The sequence below is a fragment of the Hyperolius riggenbachi genome, chromosome 11 (assembly GCF_040937935.1).
Source record: "Hyperolius riggenbachi isolate aHypRig1 chromosome 11, aHypRig1.pri, whole genome shotgun sequence".
NCBI lineage: Eukaryota > Metazoa > Chordata > Amphibia > Anura > Hyperoliidae > Hyperolius > Hyperolius riggenbachi.
This window is the reverse complement of record NC_090656.1, coordinates 31518934-31540081: the sequence shown is the minus strand read 5'-3', so window position 1 is coordinate 31540081 and position 21148 is coordinate 31518934. Positions and strand designations below refer to the sequence as shown.

The 21148-nt window shown below is 47.4% G+C and overlaps 1 protein-coding gene across 1 annotated transcript in view; it reads right to left on the bottom strand.

Annotated features, from left to right (window-relative positions):
• The window catches only part of NOB1 (NIN1 (RPN12) binding protein 1 homolog), a 99021-nt gene extending 86227 nt beyond the window's left edge, over window positions 1-12794 (bottom strand). The window contains exons 1-3 of the mRNA XM_068261157.1: window positions 12687-12794; window positions 8215-8347; window positions 6589-6722 (exon numbers count right to left, since the gene is read on the bottom strand). Coding sequence (XP_068117258.1) covers window positions 6589-6722; window positions 8215-8347; window positions 12687-12755 — 336 coding nt within the window. The 5' untranslated portion in view covers window positions 12756-12794. The remainder of the gene's footprint in view (window positions 1-6588; window positions 6723-8214; window positions 8348-12686) is intronic.
• Between the last annotated feature and the right edge of the window lie 8354 nt (window positions 12795-21148).

The window sequence follows — 21148 nt, the reverse complement described above, 5'->3', positions numbered from 1 at the left end:
AGCCAGGTATAGTGTAGTTAGGTGTGGGTGGCTTCAGTATAGTTAGCCAGGTATAGTGTAGTTAGGTGTAGGTGCCTTCAGGATAGTTAGCCAGGTATAGTGTAGTTAGGTGTAGGTGCCTTCAGGATAGTTAGCCAGGTATAGTGTAGTTAGGTGTAGGTGGCTTCAGTATAGTTAGCCAGGTATAGTGTAGTTAGGTGTAGGTGCCTTCAGGATAGTTAGCCAGGTATAGTGTAGTTGGGTGTGGGTGCCTTCAGTATAGTTAGCCAGGTATAGTGTAGTTAGGTGTGGGTGGCTTCAGTATAGTTAGCCAGGTATAGTGTAGTTAGGTGTGGGTGGCTTCAGTATAGTTAGCCAGGTATAGTGTAGTTAGGTGTAGGTGGCTTCAGTATAGTTAGCCAGGTATAGTGTAGTTAGGTGTAGGTGCCTTCAGGATAGTTAGCCAGGTATAGTGTAGTTAGGTGTAGGTGGCTTCAGTATAGTTAGCCAGGTATAGTGTAGTTAGGTGTAGGTGGCTTCAGTATAGTTAGCCAGGTATAGTGTAGTTAGGTGTGGGTGGCTTCAGTATAGTTAGCCAGGTATAGTGTAGTTAGGTGTGGGTGGCTTCAGGATAGTTAGCCAGGTATAGTGTAGTTAGGTGTAGGTGCCTTCAGGATAGTTAGCCAGGTATAGTGTAGTTAGGTGTAGGTGGCTTCAGTATAGTTAGCCAGGTATAGTGTAGTTAGGTGTAGGTGCCTTCAGGATAGTTAGCCAGGTATAGTGTAGTTGGGTGTGGGTGCCTTCAGTATAGTTAGCCAGGTATAGTGTAGTTAGGTGTGGGTGGCTTCAGTATAGTTAGCCAGGTATAGTGTAGTTAGGTGTGGGTGGCTTCAGTATAGTTAGCCAGGTATAGTGTAGTTAGGTGTGGGTGGCTTCAGGATAGTTAGCCAGGTATAGTGTAGTTAGGTGTAGGTGCCTTCAGGATAGTTAGCCAGGTATAGTGTAGTTAGGTGTAGGTGGCTTCAGTATAGTTAGCCAGGTATAGTGTAGTTAGGTGTAGGTGGCTTCAGTATAGTTAGCCAGGTATAGTGTAGTTAGGTGTGGGTGGCTTCAGGATAGTTAGCCAGGTATAGTGTAGTTAGGTGTAGGTGGCTTCAGTATAGTTAGCCAGGTATAGTGTAGTTAGGTGTAGGTGGCTTCAGTATAGTTAGCCAGGTATAGTGTAGTTAGGTGTAGGGACCTTCAGTATAGTTAGCCAGGTATAGTGTAGTTAGGTGTGGGTGGCTTCAGTATAGTTAGCCAGGTATAGTGTAGTTAGGTGTGGGTGGCTTCAGTATAGTTAGCCAGGTATAGTGTAGTTAGGTGTAGGTGCCTTCAGGATAGTTAGCCAGGTATAGTGTAGTTAGGTGTAGGTGCCTTCAGGATAGTTAGCCAGGTATAGTGTAGTTAGGTGTAGGTGGCTTCAGTATAGTTAGCCAGGTATAGTGTAGTTAGGTGTAGGTGCCTTCAGGATAGTTAGCCAGGTATAGTGTAGTTGGGTGTGGGTGCCTTCAGTATAGTTAGCCAGGTATAGTGTAGTTAGGTGTGGGTGGCTTCAGTATAGTTAGCCAGGTATAGTGTAGTTAGGTGTGGGTGGCTTCAGTATAGTTAGCCAGGTATAGTGTAGTTAGGTGTAGGTGGCTTCAGTATAGTTAGCCAGGTATAGTGTAGTTAGGTGTAGGTGCCTTCAGGATAGTTAGCCAGGTATAGTGTAGTTAGGTGTAGGTGGCTTCAGTATAGTTAGCCAGGTATAGTGTAGTTAGGTGTAGGTGGCTTCAGTATAGTTAGCCAGGTATAGTGTAGTTAGGTGTGGGTGGCTTCAGTATAGTTAGCCAGGTATAGTGTAGATAGGTGTGGGTGGCTTCAGTATAGTTAGTCAGGTATAGTGTAGTTAGGTGTAGGTGCCTTCAGGATAGTTAGCCAGGTATAGTGTAGTTAGGTGTGGGTGGCTTCAGGATAGTTAGCCAGGTATAGTGTAGTTAGGTGTAGGTGCCTTCAGGATAGTTAGCCAGGTATAGTGTAGTTAGGTGTGGGTGGCTTCAGTATAGTTAGCCAGGTATAGTGTAGTTAGGTGTAGGTGGCTTCAGTATAACCAGGTATAGTGTAGTTAGGTGTAGGTGGCTTCAGGATAGTTAGCCAGGTATAGTGTAGTTAGGTGTAGGTGCCTTCAGGATAGTTAGCCAGGTATAGTGTAGTTAGGTGTAGGTGGCTTCAGTATAGTTAGCCAGGTATAGTGTAGTTAGGTGTGGGTGGCTTCAGTATAGTTAGCCAGGTATAGTGTAGTTAGGTGTAGGTGGCTTCAGTATAGTTAGCCAGGTATAGTGTAGTTAGGTGTAGGTGCCTTCAGGATAGTTAGCCAGGTATAGTGTAGTTAGGTGTAGGTGGCTTCAGTATAGTTAGCCAGGTATAGTGTAGTTAGGTGTAGGTGGCTTCAGGATAGTTAGCCAGGTATAGTGTAGTTAGGTGTAGGTGCCTTCAGGATAGTTAGCCAGGTATAGTGTAGTTAGGTGCAGGTGGCTTCAGTATAGTTAGCCAGGTATAGTGTAGTTAGGTGTGGGTGCCTTCAGTATAGTTAGCCAGGTATAGTGTAGTTAGGCGTAGGTGCCACTCACCTCCCTCCAGTTCCAGCGGCGGTGTCTGGGGCTCTTCCTGGTCTCCCCTCCTTCAGCCGCGCTGCGAGTGCAGATGGGCACTCTAATGAAGACTTTGGAGTCCGGCAAGCGAAGGGGGCGGAGGGCAGCGTGCATTGACGCATTGTGCCCAGCGTCACCCCCAGCTATGACGTCACAACGGCATCCTCCTCTCCCACTGTACTGTCCCTCTCCTCTCCGCCTCTTTCGATTGGCCAGCGGCTGGCAGCAGATTCTGACAGCTGTCGGCTGCAAAATTTTACATGACGCGGTACCAAATAGGCGGTCGCGATCTACCGGTAGATCGTGATCGACCTATTGGGCACCCCTGGTCTAAACCATTTGGTAATTAAATGGGTAAAGCAGGGGAAATTATCAAAAGATGCAATTCACAAATGAGTACCTACGACTGACATCCTTCTCCTCTATTTAGCTCTCCTCTGCATACAATTAAACTCCTTCATAATTAACCACCCTAGCGTTCTGGACGAGCTGAGCTCGTCCAAGAAAAAGTTGCTGTTAGTGTTTAGGACGAGCTCAGCTCGTCCAGCGCTGTCCCCACTCACCGCTGTGCAGCGCATGATTTCCGCCGCCTTCTCTGTGCTGCTGCGGCGCTCCCTCTCCCTCCTGCTGGGCTCTGATCGCCGGTCCCAGGCTCCCCCGATCCTCCGGTCCCCGCTCCCCTCTTCTCTCCGCAAGCCTACGGAGATCCGGCAGTCAGGGAAGATGGCGTAGCCCAGCCACTTCCTCTGACGCCGGCTCCTGCGCCCCCTAGTGTCCGTCGCGGCGACAGCATCATTGGATTACATAGGGAAACAAACTATGTAATCCAATCATGCTACAGTAATTCAAAAAGTTGTTTGCACAAACACAAACACCTGTCAGCTCTCAATAAAAGCCCTGAACAGTTACTGGCTCTCCCTCTTTCAGAGTCCTCAGCGTCCAGTGTTAGTCTGTTTACAGCTATCATCTGTGATTTCTGTGCGATTTCTGTGCGATTACTGCTTTTTTCCAGCCTTAGCTTCGTTCATATTACTGTCAGATTGCGTATTGCTTTCCGTCTTTTTCAAGACGCTGTGATCCCTGTGCGTTTGCTTTTGCTGGTTTTTTTTTTGTTTTTTTTTTTGTCGCTGCCCGTGACCCCGTACCCTGCTTTGGGTCATGGCCTCGTCCTCCCGGAGGCGTGTGCGTGACGAGGAGTTGCTGGATGTCCTCGAGGCAAGCGACAGCGAAGACGAGCTCCTAGAGGAATCGACAGACAGCGAGGTTCCCGGTAACCTGTCTTCGGAGACGGAGACCAGTGATGAGGAAGCCGAGGAGCCAGTGACGGTCGCACGCACCTGGTGTGAGCTGGGGAGCCCCACTCAAGCTCCGCCACCCAGGTTCCCCTTCACAGGGGCACCCGGGCAGAAGATCGCGTGCGACGAGAGTCCGCTGTCCTTTCTGGAGCTCTTCCTGACTGATGACGTCATCCGCAAGATCGTTGAGGAGACGAATCGCTATGCAGCGCAACATCAGCAGGAATCTTCTCTACCCAGGTTCTCGCGGAGCAGGAAGTGGGAACCTGTGACCAGCAACGACATCTGGGTGTTCCTGGGGCTCGTCATCCTCCAGGGAGTTGTTGGTAAGCCGCTGCAGAAGTGGTACTGGACCACTAATAAGATCCTCAGTACGCCCTTCTTTGGATCTGTTATGTCCGAGCCACGGTATACCCTCATCATGAAGTATTTGCACTTCGGAAACAACGAGGAGTTTGATGAGGCCACCCATCCCGCACCCAAGCTGAAAAAAATTTGGGACATATACCAGATGATTGTTGCGAACTTCAAGGCTGTGTATGTTCCAGATCACGACATCACGGTTGACGAAAGCCTCATATAAGGGGAGACTGAGCTGGGTGCAATTTATTGCCTCAAAAAGGGCACGCTTTGGGGTGAAGTCGTATATGCTCTGTGAGGCCAACTCCGGGTACATCTGGAACTCTGTAATTTACACGGGCAAAGGCACCAAATTTGCCCCTCAGTTCAGCCAGTTTGGGTGTGCCACCTCCTCTGTCCTAACCCTAATTGAGCCATTGCTGGATCAGGGGTACTGCCTGACGACAGACAATTTCTACAGCTCCCCTGAACTTTTTGATTACCTGGTCCAGCATAATACCGATGCCTATGGTACCTTGAGGGCTAACCGTCGGAATCTGCCGCCGGCCTTTTCTGCCAGGAAGCTGAAAAAGGGGGAGGTCGTTGCCTGGCAGAAAGGCAAAATGATGGCTCTAAGGTGGAAGGACAAACGTGATGTATGTGTCCTCAGCACTATTCATAATGCCGAGACTGTCCGCACCACCAACAGGAGTAAACAGGAGGTGGATAAACCCAAAGCCATACTGGATTACAACAACACTATGGGGGGTGTGGACAGGGCTGATGGAGCCATGACTTTCTATCCGGCTGTCCGCAAGCAGCAGCGGAAATATTATAAAAAAAATTTCCGCCACTTACTTGAGCAGTGTTTGTGGAATGGCTATGTGCTCTACAAGAAAAGCTGTGTAAGGCCTGTACCCCACCATGACTTTGTCTGGCAGCTGACGGAAGCAATCTGCATGAAGTACCCCCCACCAGAGTCAACATCTAGACCGGGGCGCAGGGCATCATATGTCGTGAATCCGGCACGGCTTTCAGGGAGACACTTTGTGGAGTACTTGCCACCGACCCCACAGAAAGCAAACCCTACAAGAAGGTGCGTTGTTTGCTGCAATAAGAAGGACAAGGATGGCAAAAAGATGCGGAAGGAGACCCGCACTTACTGCCCAGATTGTGACGTGCCACTTTGCGCATTACCATGCTTCAAGATCTACCACACTAAAGAAGTGTTCTAAGGTATACTTGTACCCTGTATAATTTTGTTTCTGCCTTCATTTATTTATTTCTGCATTGATTTATTTATTTCTGCATTTTCTTTATATTTCTGCATTGAGGAAAAATGCAAGGTATTTCAGTTAGGTATTAATAAATTTTATTTTATTTTTGACAAGAATTAGTGTTTGACACTTTTATTATACTCAGAATGTATACTAAACTCTTGCTTGGCTCATTTTGGTAAGTTACAGGAAAAAAGGTGCTGAAAATTAAATGTACCGCTTTTTGCACAGAAATCCTTGGGAATCAGAACGCCGAGGTGGTTAATTCAAACAGGTTCCATCCTCACGTCTAAAATACCTCACAGAATTACTTTACCGACAGAAATCAGCTGGTCTAATCTCTGTCAGAAAAAGTGGGCATAGCTACTCCTCGTTTGTCTTTGTGAATTGCATCTTTGGATCGTTTCCCTTTCCCCTGCTTTACCGACCTAATTACCAAATGTTTTAGACCAGGTCGAGAAACATCAGTAGACTAGTCTAAACTTCTAAGGCTAGGAAGTAGAAGGGCTTTATTTAGGGATAGAAGATTGATGGGAAACAGCAACGAAAACCCAGAGGAAACTGATATTGCAAAGCCCCTAGTAGAATATGGATTATAGAATATTACCGATATTCTAACTATTCGCATCACCAGGCACTCAGATTACCGGGTGTTCTTATTAATGGACAACTGAAGTGAGAAGAATATGGAGGCTGCCATATATATTTCCTTTTAACCAATACCAGTTACCTGGCAGCCCTGCTGATCTATTTGGCTGCAGTAGTGTCTGAATAACACCAGATATAAGCATGTGGCTAATCGAGTCAGATCTGACAATAATGTCAGAAACACCTGATCTGCTGCATGCTTGTTCAGGGTCTGTGGCTAAAAGCATTCGAGGAAGAGGATCAGCAGGATAGCCAGGCAACTGGTATTGTGAAAAAGGAAAAACATATGGTGGCCTCCATATACCTCTTGTTAGAGTTGTCCTGTAATGTACAGGGACTTAGGTTCATAGATTCAGGTAGGATCTGTGCCCCACTCACCTTGTTTATTGGCTCCGTTCGGATATGATCCTTCCCAACATGCTCCGCCTCCAGCTGGTAGGTGAGCGCCAGCACCTTGATATCAGTGGCCGACAGGCTGCCATAATCTCCAGTCTTCTTGGAGAATTCTGTCACTGTAAACAGAAGCAGACAGAACAATGTTACCAAGTGTCACTGGACTCCCAGCAGCGGTTTGGGTATCAGGACTTGTGACATATGTGCCAATCCCAAACTAAGAAATTATTTGCTGGCAGCTAATAAAGGATAAACAGAATTTGCAGTGATATCATATCCAGCCATTTATGAATGGATAAGGATGGTTAGTGGTAACATGGCAGTGAACGCTGGGACACGTGGAGGCACGGCAGTGAACGCTGAGACACGTGGAGGCACGGCAGTGAACGCTGGGACACGTGGAGGCACGGCAGTGAACGCTGAGACACGTGGAGGCACGGCAGTGAACGCTGGGGCACGTGGAGGCACGGCAGTGAACGCTGGGGCACGTGGAGGCACGGCAGTGAACGCTGGGACACGTGGAGGCACGGCAGTGAACGCTGGGACACGTGGAGGCACGGCAGTGAACGCTGGGACACGTGGAGGCACGGCAGTGAACGCTGGGACACGTGGAGGCACGGCAGTGAACGCTGGGACACGTGGAGGCACGGCAGTGAACGCTGGGACACGTGGAGGCACGGCAGTGAACGCTGGGACACGTGGAGGCACGGCAGTGAACGCTGGGACACGTGGAGGCACGGCAGTGAACGCTGGGACACGTGGAGGCACGGCAGTGAACGCTGGGACACGTGGAGGCACGGCAGTGAACGCTGGGACACGTGGAGGCACGGCAGTGAACGCTGGGACACGTGGAGGCACGGCAGTGAACGCTGGGACACGTGGAGGCACGGCAGTGAACGCTGGGACACGTGGAGGCACGGCAGTGAACGCTGGGACACGTGGAGGCACGGCAGTGAACGCTGGGACACGTGGAGGCATGGCAGTGAACGCTGGGACACGTGGAGGCATGGCAGTGAACGCTGGGACACGTGGAGGCATGGCAGTGAACGCTGGGACACGTGGAGGCATGGCAGTAAACGCTGGGACACGTGGAGGCATGGCAGTAAACGCTGGGACACGTGGAGGCATGGCAGTAAACGCTGGGACACGTGGAGGCATGGCAGTAAACGCTGGGACACGTGGAGGCATGGCAGTGAACGATGGGACACGTGGAGGCATGGCAGTGAACGCTGGGACACATGGAGGCATGGCAGTGAGGGATGGGACAGTGATGTCACGGCAGTGAATGCTGGGACACGTGGAGGCATGGCAGTGAACGCTGGGACACGTGGAGGCATGGCAGTGAACGCTGGGACACGTGGAGGCATGGCAGTGAACGCTGGGACACGTGGAGGCATGGCAGTGAACGCTGGGACACGTGGAGGCATGGCAGTGAACGCTGGGACACGTGGAGGCATGGCAGTGAACGCTGGGACACGTGGTGGCATGGCAGTGAACGCTGGGACACGTGGTGGCATGGCAGTGACCGATGGGACACGTGGAGGCATGGCAGTGAGGGATGGGACAGTGATGTCACGGCAGTGAATGCTGGGACACGTGGTGTATCCTCACCTAGCTGGACAGCCTCAGGTCGAGGTTCAGTGAAGCACAGCTGGTACGGCAGCACAGCCAGTCGTCTTCTGGTGTTCTTGTCCCGTATCTCTGTCACCACCTCACGTATTGTGTAGATTTGAGCACCAATCTCCTGCAAAGGCATGACAGGTCATCTTCAGCTGTGTTTCCAGTCCTACCATCACCCTCTTCTGTTATATCCCATACAGCTGCAATCTGAAAAATGTTCTTGCCCAGGCTCATCTCCACCAACATAACAACCTGCAAAGCCTCCCTACCGATAGTCTACCCCTCCACTCCAAATCCAACCCTCAAAAACTCTGGGTGCTAATACAGTTGAGTGATCTAGCAAGTCCATAGGGAACAGTTTTCCAATCACAACAGTAATGGGCTCTATTTACAATAAGCAGTTCGGTAAAGTGATTTTGGATGGTAAAATACCTCCTGCGGTATTTTACACTTTTTTTTTTCCAAATTCACAAACGTTTTCCCCCATAAGGCAGAAGTTCAGTAATTTACCGAACAAACACTTACAATACAGTGGGCGGCGTTGCAGGAAGTGACATGAGTGGAGCGCACGCTGGAACGCGAAAAAGGTGAGTGATCCCCGCCCGTTGCCTCTTACTCATAGAGCTGGTACTTCACTTTTTAAAGCTAGAGGGGAGCGCAGATCGGGGGACCCAGGCGAGGGAGGCCCAATACCCCCTTTCTGCCCGCTACCCCTCCAGCTCGGCGGGCGGCCCCCCGCACCCATAGACAGGCGGGTGCCGCCCCCCTAGAAATGCCGCCTGAGGCAAATGTTTCACCCCGCCTCATGAGCAAGCCAGCCCTGGCAACAGGTCAGCACAAAAACGCAACGTGAGCAACATGTCAGCACAAAGTAAACGCAATGGGCTCTATTCACAAAACCATGTGTGGTAACTCTTTTTTGGGTGAAAAATTACCTCCAGTGAGAATTCACTAAAAATAGTGAAAATAGTGAGTATTCACTAAAAATGTACCAAGTGTGATAAATGTTTGATAAAAGTGCGGTAAAACAGGTGATAAAACTGTCAGTAATGTGTACGGAAATAAAGCTTTTTTTGACCACTGTAGGGCAGCACATATAATTGCCACCCATTACACAGAGACGACCCAGGAAAGCCAGTCACATTTAAAGTGGGACCTCAACTCTTGCACAGGACAGAAGGAAAACATAAATGCAGCCTATATGTATATAGAGAGTTTAGCCTGTCTAATTCCCCCTCATCTGTGACTAATCACAACTGTAATTTGAGCTCTCAGCTGTGCCAGCTGGCTGCCTCAGCAGAGCAGCTAATGTGTAAACACAGAATGTTAACCCTATGTCTGCTTCCATGAAAGCAGGAAGTACATACACTGGAGATTTTTTGCTGAATTTGTATCAGCTGTAAAAAAAGAAATGTTTTTCTTTAAAGGTAATTATGCTGTTGCTTATCTTTTAGAGCAGAGATGAATTTCCTCCTCGGCATCTATTAAATCATATAAAAGACTGTACGAGGTCTGAAAGTGCGCCTTGAGATTAGACACACTCGTCTTTTCTGCCTTCTATGTAAAATTGACAAACTTGAGCAAACAAAGCTCAAAAGGCTCCATCCTGAAAGCCAAAAGCAGAGAAGTGATAATTATCACCTACCATTTGTAGGTGATAAAAACATCCTTAATTAACACCAACTTTTCAATTGAGAATCTCAAATTGGAGATAAATTTTGAGGTAATTACCACACTTTTACCTCACTTTTACCGCATGAGGTAAAAAAAAAAAATTGTGAATTTCAAAATGGAGATATTTTGGTCGGTGTTTATCACTACCTAATTTAAAGTGACTCTAAAGCCTGATAAAAAAAATGAGATTAACTCACCTGGGGCTTCCCTCAGCCCCCTGCAGCCGATCAGTGCCCTCGCAGCTCCGCTCCGATGCCTCTGGACCCGCCGGCGATGACTTCCGGTTTCGCCGTCACCGGCCGACAGGCATGGGAACGCGAGTGATTGTTCGCGTTCCCAGCCTGTATATCGCCCCCTATGCTGCTATTGCGGCCAGGAGGTCGCAATAGCAGCATAGGGGGCGATATACAGGCTGGAACCGCGAACAATCACTCGCGTTCCCATGCCTGTCGGCCGGTGACGGCGAAACCGGAAGTCGTCGCCGGCGGGTCCAGAGGCATCGGAGCGGAGCTGCGAGGGCACCGATCGGCTGCAGGGGGCTGAGGGAAGCCCCAGATGAGTTCATCTCATTTTTTTTTATCAGGCTTTAGGTTCACTTTAACTCATGCGGTAACTCATTGAGAATAGAGCCCAATGTGGGCAACATTTCAGCACAAAGTAAACGCATTGTGGGCAACATGTCAGCACAAAGTAAACGCAATGTGGGAAACATGTCAGCACAAAGTAAACGCAATGTGGGAAACATGTCAGCACAAAGTAAACGCAATGTGGGCAACATGCCAGCACAAAGTAAACGCAATGTGGGCAACATGCCAGCACAAAGTAAACGCAATGTGGGCAACATGCCAGCACAAAGTAAACGCAATGTGAGCAACGTCAGCACAAAGTAAACGCAATGTGAGCAACATGCCAGCACAAAATAAACGCAATGTGAGCAACATGTCAGCACAGAATAAACGCAATGTGGGCAACATTTCAGCACAAAATAAACGCACTGTGTGCAACGTCAGCACAAAGTAAACGCAATGTGGGCAACATTTCAGCACAAACTAAATGCAATGTGAGCAACATGCCAGCAAAAAATAAACGCAATGTGAGAAACAGGTCAGCACAAAAACGCAATGTGAGCAACATTTCAGCACAAAATAAATGCAATGTGAGAAACATGTCAGCACAAAATAAACGCAATGTGAGAAACATGTCAGCACAAAATAAACGTAATTTGGGCAGCATTTCACCTGGAAAAAAAAGCATTTACTCACCTGACTAAAGCCTCCTCTCGCTCCTGGCTGGCCTCTGGCACGCTGCTCCCGGGACCATCTTCCTTTTCCTGCAGTCTCCCGCGCTGACAGGCAGAGCAGGGCTACGGCAAGATTGCGCCCGAAGCCCTGTACTGGAGACACAAATTGTCTCCAGTACAGGGCTTCGGCAGCCATCTTCTCGTAGCCCTGCTCTGCCTGCCGGAGACCATGCAGGCTGGAGCGGGGCTGCGGGCAATGAAGTGGCACGCCGCAGCCAGTTTATACAGATACGGTGGCCAGAGTCTCAAGGCTGGGATGTCCTGCTGCTAAAAGCGGGACGTTTCCCGGGATCTCATGCAGCCTGGGACAGCGCCCCCTGAAGGCGGGACCTGTCCCAGGTTAAGCGGGACGTATGGTCACCGTAGCTGCAGCCACCAGGGGGAGCTCTTCTATGTGCTACAATACAAATATGCACATCTAAAGGGATGCAGGGATGCCCACAAAACTGGTTCTGCTTTGATACACTGAAAGACCCACGGGCATCCCTATCACATCCAATCACAGTGAGAAGCAGGCTATGTGGCTCTCCCTATTGACTGCCTGGCTCTACTCATAGGCTGACTGTCAAGTAACTGCCCAGAGACAGCAGGCAGCAACCAAACTACTTTAGGGGACCCAGCAAGCGGAGCAGTGCTTTTCAGCGGTGCTAAATTTGGGCGCAGCCGGCGCCTCCATAGACTACAATAGGAATCACTCCTATTGCAGCGCTCAGTGAGTAACGTCGGTGCCATCAGAAGACGGAGCCGAGGTTGCTTAAAAACATAATAATTCGGCCTCCAGCAATCGCTGGAAGACGATTTCATTCCCCCACTATCCATGGCGGCCTGGAGGGGGAATAGTAATTAAATCGGCCCGGACTTGTGCAGAAGCAGGATCAGCCATATACTGCTGTATCCTGCGCCCAAGTCTACCGGCGCCGATTTCAAATGTACTCCCAGCAAGAAACCTCATAGGGAACTGTCACAGCACCCTCTACACCACAAAGTGTTGCGATTGGCCAAATAGTGTGGACATAGTTTACTACAACCTATCTGTAACCTAGCAATTCGACAGGGTGCTGTCACCCAATCAGGTTAGTGGAATATCCCTATGAGGTTTCCAGCAGGGTCCCCTAAAGTAGACTAGCACCTGTCAAACTCTGTACCACCACATCATACCCCTTATACCATTTTCCTTCAACCCCATAACTTTCCTGTCCTCTTATTCCCACTGCTCTCCCCCATCCCATACTCCTTTTGTCCCACTTCCCCAGCCTCATCATGTACCCCTTTAAATTTCTTAAACCTTACCTTCCCTATCTTGACCTTTTAACCATTTCACTCAACAGTTCCATCACCCCATACCCTTCCTGCATTTTTGCTATCTCTAGCACTTTCATCCCTACCCTCCACTGTCACCCCAATGCCACTTCAACACCCCCCAAAACACTCATCCCATCCCTCTGCTGTTATCTCACCCATCCCAACCCCTCCAGCCTTGCCCCCTCACCTGCAGGGCCGCATTCCTCAGGAAAGCACCAGAATCAGCCACAACGTGCTGCACCTTGGCCGCCGCCATGTTCCCAGCTTGCACCTCGAAACGTCACACTGCAGCCGAAGAGGAAATCATCACCGGTCATCAGACAAATACACAGCGCCATCTGCTGACCGTAACGCCTGAACTGCAGCACATTCATGCATATGTTCTGGGAGCGGTGTTCTTGCGCCACCTGCTGGCCGTACAGCAAATTCATAGAACGTTTTATTGGAGCCGGAGACGAGCTAGGTGTACAGTACTGATAGTTCTCAGCTGAGGCTTGTCTCTCCTGAATTTAGCAGGCGGGTTGATTCACTATAACAATTAGCGTGCCTTATTAAAGTTAACATGCCTTATCAGAGTTAAGGTGCCTTATCAAAGTTAGCATAGCTCCCAACTGTCCCTCTTCTTTCAAAGGGACAGTCCCTCTTTCCTCCTCATGTGTCCCTCTTTCAGGACTTTGTCCCTCTTTCTATGTTAATATATATATATATCTCTGCTAAAAAAAATGTGTTTGATTGACTCTATACTTTATTCCCATCCTTTACATTGATATATTACTAATTATGTAAAATGTTACTATGAAGGAAAATGAACCAGGATAGAAAGGACCAGTGTGGTTTGAATTATAAAGCAACATATTTTTCTTATGAAATCTTTATGGTATGAGTGACTAGAGGCGTGGTGAGGGCGTGATCAGGGGTGTGGCAGGGTGTGGCTTAAGTGTCCCTCTTTCTCATCTCAAAAAGTTGGGAAGTATGAAGTTAGTGTGCCTTATCAGAGTAGCATAGCCAATCAAAGTGTGGGGATAATGACCTTTAGGCCTCTTGCACACTACATGCGATTCCGATTTTTTATACGTCCGATCTTGGATTGCAATTAAAAATCTTAGCAGCATGTACTACGTTTTTTAATTGGAATCCAAAATCGGATCAAATAAAAAAAATCGGAATAGCATGTAGTGTGCAAGAGGCCTAAAAGTGATTGGACCCGCAGGGGCTCAGGGCAGGACAAGTGGAGCTCTCATCATTGCCAATTAGCAGGCATATGTTTGTAGCGCTCGCTATGCTACTCTGATAAGGCATGTTAACTCTGATAAGGCATGTTAACCCTGATACGACATGCTATTTGTTATAGTGAATCAACCCCTATCTGTCAGGCAGCCCCAATCCCCCTCAATACGTTGTTGATCATCATCTGCTTCTTCGCTTGTCCTACTCACCTCACCTACTCCTTCGTGCCTCCTGACCATCTTCCAGTAAATTTTTTTAGAGTACATAGTCATGTCACTATCGTAAGAGAAACAGAGGCGCCAGCAGGATAAAAGGTAATACAAATTTTAAAATTTGCTGGGAGGCAGTGGTGGACTTACCTCCGGAAGGCAGACTCAAAATACTGTCTGAATTAAACAAATACATTTATTATTGGTACCCCAAAAGATGCAACATATTTCGCTGTGCCATTCGTGCTACTGACAAGCTACTGTTTGTCCACAGTAACAAAGAATCGAGGTCAGCACTCCACTGGCGATAATAAACTTGCGTTTATTGGAAAAGTTGCAAACACGACATGTTTCGGGGTCACCCCCTTCCTCAAGTGTACATACAACCCTGACACACAGTCTTCTAATATACTCCAACCACTTAAGTGCACCACACCCTTCAAACCAGGACACACCCCTCTGGTCACCTGACCAAGGTGATGTCGTACAGATTAACCCCTTAGGATCAATCCATACATCAATACTTGCTGGGCACAACACATATAATGTCTACCCAGAAAAACACTAAGGTAAACATGAGTGAAAGCATACATAAGCCTAAGCAATGGCACAGCAATTCCAACCATATCAGCAATATCAATTGAATGCATTGTTATAACATTATACAGAGACTCACAGACCCAGGGATACGACATGTTCCCTTTCTCCACCGCCCACCACACGATGACACTCATCATGACCTAGGGGAGAAACACATCATATGGCAATCATCAGCAGAGAATACATTATATTCAAACTCTGACACATCACAGGAAGCATTTTAAACTAAACATGTCGTTTAAACCCTTGGGGCTCACTGAATCAAGCCTCCTCATCCATCTTGCCTCCTTCTGTAGCAACAATCTATCCCTATCTCCTCCTCTAGTGAGTGGGGGTACATGGTCAAGCACCATCCATTTGAGCTGCGACACACCGTGACCACGGGTATGGAAATGCCTCCCCACCGGTGTATGGCTGCTCGGTTTGGACGGGTCAAACCCTCGGATAGAGCCCCTGTGTTCCTGTATTCTGGTCTTCACATCTCTTGTGGTCTTCCCCACATACAGCAATCCACAGGGGCACTTCAATGCATACACTACAAACTCACTGCAGCAAGTATACATAGATTGAATTTTAATTTGTTTCCCAGAATGTGGGTGCGTAACATGCTCACCTTTAATAATTGCGCTGCACTTGACACTTGAGAAAGTGAGAAAAGAGGTGGGCGGGACCGATAGAGAGTCATTGTTGAAGGGGAAACCTAAAATTGATCAAATCTCTAAAAAGATCCCGTTTGTTCAAACCTACTGCAATCAATCAGGGGCTGTTAGGCAAATTGTCAGTAAATATTGGCCAGTATTGCAACAGGATCCCACATATGGAGAATTGTTTAAAGAACCCCCGTTGTTTTCATATAAGAGAGGGAAGACAATAAGAAACATGGTCAGCAAGGTTGATCTATCTGAAAGATGCGTGGAGATGAGCAAACTCACTAGGAAACGGGGTATGTTTCCATGCATGAACTGCAACTGCTGCAGCGCAATTATTAAAGGTGAGCATGTTACGCACCCACATTCTGGGAAACAAATTAAAATTCAATCTATGTATACTTGCTGCAGTGAGTTTGTAGTGTATGCATTGAAGTGCCCCTGTGGATTGCTGTATGTGGGGAAGACCACAAGAGATGTGAAGACCAGAATACAGGAACACAGGGGCTCTATCCGAGGGTTTGACCCGTCCAAACCGAGCAGCCATACACCGGTGGGGAGGCATTTCCATACCCGTGGTCACGGTGTGTCGCAGCTCAAATGGATGGTGCTTGACCATGTACCCCCACTCACTAGAGGAGGAGATAGGGATAGATTGTTGCTACAGAAGGAGGCAAGATGGATGAGGAGGCTTGATTCAGTGAGCCCCAAGGGTTTAAACGACATGTTTAGTTTAAAATGCTTCCTGTGATGTGTCAGAGTTTGAATATAATGTATTCTCTGCTGATGATTGCCATATGATGTGTTTCTCCCCTAGGTCATGATGAGTGTCATCGTGTGGTGGGCGGTGGAGAAAGGGAACATGTTGTATCCCTGGGTCTGTGAGTCTCTGTATAATGTTATAACAATGCATTCAATTGATATTGCTGATATGGTTGGAATTGCTGTGCCATTGCTTAGGCTTATGTATGCTTTCACTCATGTTTACCTTAGTGTTTTTCTGGGTAGACATTATATGTGTAGTGCCCAGCAAGTATTGATGTATGGATTGATCCTAAGGGGTTAATCTGTACGACATCACCTTGGTCAGGTGACCAGAGGGGTGTGTCCTGGTTTGAAGGGTGTGGTGCACTTAAGTAGAGTGACCATATTTTTGTGGGTCCAACCTGGGACGGGGAGGGGGGCGTGGGGGGGCGGCGCGCTCAGCGCGCCGCGGCGAAAAGTGGGAAGGAGTGAGGAGCGTGCAGTGGCGAAGACTGGGGGAGGGGGGTTGCGGCGCGCCGCGCCGAAAAAAATGGGCGTGGCCATGACATTGTATGGGCGGAGCTAACGTAATGATGTAACAGCGAGGCATAAGAAAGCAGTGTTTACGCCATGATGTGGACAAATGAGACTTTGTATCATGGGTGTGCAGAAACTGTGTGATGCTAATAGTATACCGTAACCACAAAGCAGCAAACATAGCCATCTATGACCATTAAATAATAAATGCAGTAACAGTTACCCCGGACACCAGTAAATAATAGCAATAGGCAACATGTCAGTATAAAATAAATGCAATGCGGGCAAACATGTCAGTACAAAATAAACGCAATGCGGGCAAACATTTCACCAGACAATAAACGCAATGCGGGCAAACATGTCAGTTAAAAATAAACGCAATGCGGGCAACATGTCGGTACAAAATAAACGCAATGCGGGCAAACATTTCACCAGAAAAGAAACGCACTGCGGCCAAACATTTCACCAGAAAAGAAACGCACTGCGGCCAAACATTTCACCAGAAAAGAAACGCACTGCGGCCAAACATTTCACCAGAAAAGAAACGCAATGCGGGCAAACATTTCGCCAGAAAAGAAACGCACTGCGGGCAAACATTTTGCCAGAAAAGAAACGCAATGCGGGTAAACATTTCGCCAGAAAAGAAACGCACTGCGGGCAAACATTTCACCAGAAAAGAAACGCACTGCGGCCAAACATTTCACCAGAAAAGAAACGCAATGCGGGCAAACATTTCGCCAGAAAAGAAACGCACTGCGGGCAAACATTTCGCCAGAAAAGAAACGCACTGCAGGCAAACATTTTGCCAGAAAAGAAACAATGCGGGCAAACAATAACATTTCACTAGAAAAGAAACAATGCGGGCAAACATTTCACCAGAAAAGAAACAATGCGGGCAAACATTTCACCAGAAAAGAAACAATGCGGGCAAACATTTCACCAGAAAAGAAACAATGCGGGCAAACATTTCACCAGAAAAGAAACAATGCGGGCAAACATTTCACCGGAAAAGAAACAATGCGGGCAAACATTTCACCTGGAAAAGAAACAATGCGGGCAAACATTTCACCTGGAAAAGAAACAATGCGGGCAAACATTTCACCAGAAAAGAAACAATGCGGGCAAACATTTCACCTGGAAAAGAAACAATGCGGGCAAACATTTCACCTGTAAAAGAAACAATGCGGGCAAACATTTCACCTGGAAAAGAAACAATGCGGGCAAACATTTCACCAGAAAAGAAACAATGCGGGCAAACATTTCACCTGGAAAAGAAAGCATTTACTCACCTGGCAGAAGTGTCCGGCCTCTGGCGCGCTGCTCCGTCCCGGGACCGTCTTGTTCCTCCTGCTCTGGTCTCCCGCGCTGACAGGGCTACGGCAAGATGGCGCCCGAAGCCCTGTACTAGTGACACAAATAGGTCTCCAGTACAGGGCTCCGGCAGCCATCTTGCCGTAGCCCTGCTCGCCTGCTGGTGTCGGAAACAGACACCGGAAGAGGAGGCTGGAGCGGGGCTGCAGGCAATGAACTGGCACGGCGTCTATAGACGCCGCTGCCAGTTCATTGAGGAGAGAGTGGCCAGAGTCCCGAGGCCGGGACGTCCCGCTGCTCAAAGCGGGACGTTTCCCGGGACCTCATTAAGCCTGGGACAGCGGACCCCGAATCCGGGACGTGTCCCGGGCAATCCGGGACGTCTGGTCACTCTAACTTAAGTGGTTGGAGTATATTAGAAGACTGTGTGTCAGGGTTGTATGTACACTTGAGGAAGGGGGTGACCCCGAAACATGTCGTGTTTGCAACTTTTCCAATAAACGCAAGTTTATTATCGCCAGTGGAGTGCCGACCTCGATTCTTTGTTACTGTGAACATACGGGTGGAGTGGTGAACCATTGAGTGTCTGAGCACCGGCGGACCAGGTGTGTGAAGCCTGGGAGGTTGAGGACCCCGGCGATCTGATTTTTTGCAGAGCTACTGTTTGTCCCCTATCTTATTGCCTGATGAAGCGGGCTGTGCCTGCGAAACGCGTTGCATCTTTTGGGGTACCAATAATAAATTTATTTGTTTAATTCAGACAGTATTTTGAGTCTGCCTTCCGGAGGTAAGTCCACCACTGCCTCCCAGCAAATTTTAAAATTTTTATTACCTTTTATCCTGCTGGCGCCTCTGTTTCTCTTACGATAATACTGTGTCCACCCCTGGTGGAGGGGTGACCTACCCCTACTTTCCTGATCTACAGAGAGCGACATCTTAATCCTGAGTGAGGACAGGTCTAATCTCCTCACCTGCATCTACAGTGGTTGCCTAAGAGGTAACCCATGTTTGTGAGTATATTCATCTCACACTTACATTTATCCACGGTTTCCAATACATACTACACTATATTGGGCTCTCGGTGTCTCCTATTTATAGTCATGTCACTGGCTGTCCTCAGCCTCAGTGGACCTCACAATCTAATTCTACCATAGGCATAGTCTAATGTCCTACAATATTATTATATGTATTTATATAGCACTAACATCTTGTGCAGCACTTCACAGAGTACATAGTCATGTCACTTATTGTCTTCAGAGGAGCTCACAATGTAATCCCTTCCACCCTTCTGTAGTCATAGTCTCCTGTCCTACCATATTATTATGATGTTTTTATATAGCGCTAACATCTTTTTTGCAGGGTTCTATAGAGTAGATAGTCATGTCACTAACTGTTTTCACAGGGGCTCACAATCTCATCCTAACCATAATCATAGTGTAATGTCCCTACCGCATTATTAGCATGTATTAATAGAGCACTGACATCTTTTGCAGCACTTTACAGAGTACATGGTCATGTCACTGACTGTGCTCAGAGGGGCTCATAATCATAGTCATAATCTAGGACCAACTTAGGAGGGAAGCCAAATAACTTAGGTGTATGTTTTTGGGATGTGGGAGGAAACTAGAGTGCCTAGAAGAAACTCAACAGACACTGGGAGAACATACAAACTCTGTGCAGATAGTGCCCTGGCTGCGATTCCAACCGGCGACTTAGCATTGCAAGACGAGGGTGCTATGCACTATGCTACCACGCAGCACATCACAACAAAATCAGTCACTGGTCTGTACAACATTGGGCCCTGAACTGTCACCAGGGGGACTGTGTCCTGGAAGAAGTTCAACATGTATTGAACCTTTAGGCCAATTTGGGGGGCATCCAATTAACGTATCTGTATGTTTTTTTGGGATGTCGGAGGAAACTATATTGTCCACGGGAAACCCAGGCAAACACAGGGGGAACATACAATCTCCATGCAGATAGTGTCCTGGTCCAGTCCCCGGCAAGGTGAGAGTGCTACCTACTAACTACACTACCTGACCGATAGGTCCCTTACAGCGTACTAGTATACTGAGAGTAAAAGTGTCCTCCTCACACGTTTCAACAAAAACATTGGATTTTCCTGTTTTCCTTTGTTTGTTTTTCCGATATAAATGATCACCTATTTTGAACATTTTAATTACTGGTTTCTTTATTCAAAAAATTTGATTGAATTTCCTGTTCTGTTTTTTTTTTTTTTCCAATATTTCCTGATTGGCTGTGGTAAAAAAAAACCTGATAACTTTTCCTGAGAATGGAACAGTTTGTGATAGGTTGTTATTATCTATGCATTTCATTTTTTTCAGATTTTTCGATAATTTTATTCACAATTGAGGGAAAGTTGAACACAAGCTTGTGATACACTGGTCATATCTCTCAAAAGGTTCAATCAACCGAAGAAATGTATGTGTGTTCTCCCCATGTCTAGTTGGGTTTCCTCCGGGCACTCCGGTTTCCTTCCACAGCCCAAAAACCATACAAAAATATAATTGGCTTCCACCATGAAATTGCCCTTAGGCTATGATGGACATATCACTATGGTAGAGATTAGATTGGGAGCTCCTCTGAGGACAGTCAGTGACATGACTATATAGACTATATACTCTGTAGAGTGCTGCAGAACATGTCAGTGCTATATAAATACATAATAAAAATATGGTAGGACATAAGACTTTTACTATAGTAGGATTACACTACAAGCGACATGACTATATACTCTGTAAAGGGCTGCAGAAGATGTCAGTGCTTTATAAATACATAATAATAATATGGTAGGACATTAGACTATGATAGGAATAGATTGTGAACTCCTCAAAGGACAATCAGGGACATGACTATGTACTCTGTAAAGTGCTGCAGTAGATGTCAGTGCTATATAAATACATAATAATAATAAAATTATAATAGGGCATTAGAGTATGGTAGGGGTTAGATTGTGAGCTCCTCCGAGGGCCAGTCACTGACATGGCTATATACTCTATAAAGCGCTGCAGAAGATGTCAGCGCTATATACATATTAAATAATAATGCTTGAATCTGAAAAAATAGAAAAAAAATATATATAAACACTGTATGGATACCATAAAGTTGTGACCTTCGCAATATCTGATCTTAGTCCCCTAACAAGCTTGGGACCCAGGGTAATCGGCCATCTTACTCCTACAGAAGCACCAACCCTGCTTACAAACAGAGCAATGCGGGAAGCATCAAGCGGCCCTCAGAACATAGACGTCTGGGTAGATGCTAATGCCATGGCCAGATAAGGAGGCGTATCCAGGTATGCTTCATGTCGAGATCTCCACTGCGACACACCGGCCATGGTGGTCACGTATGCC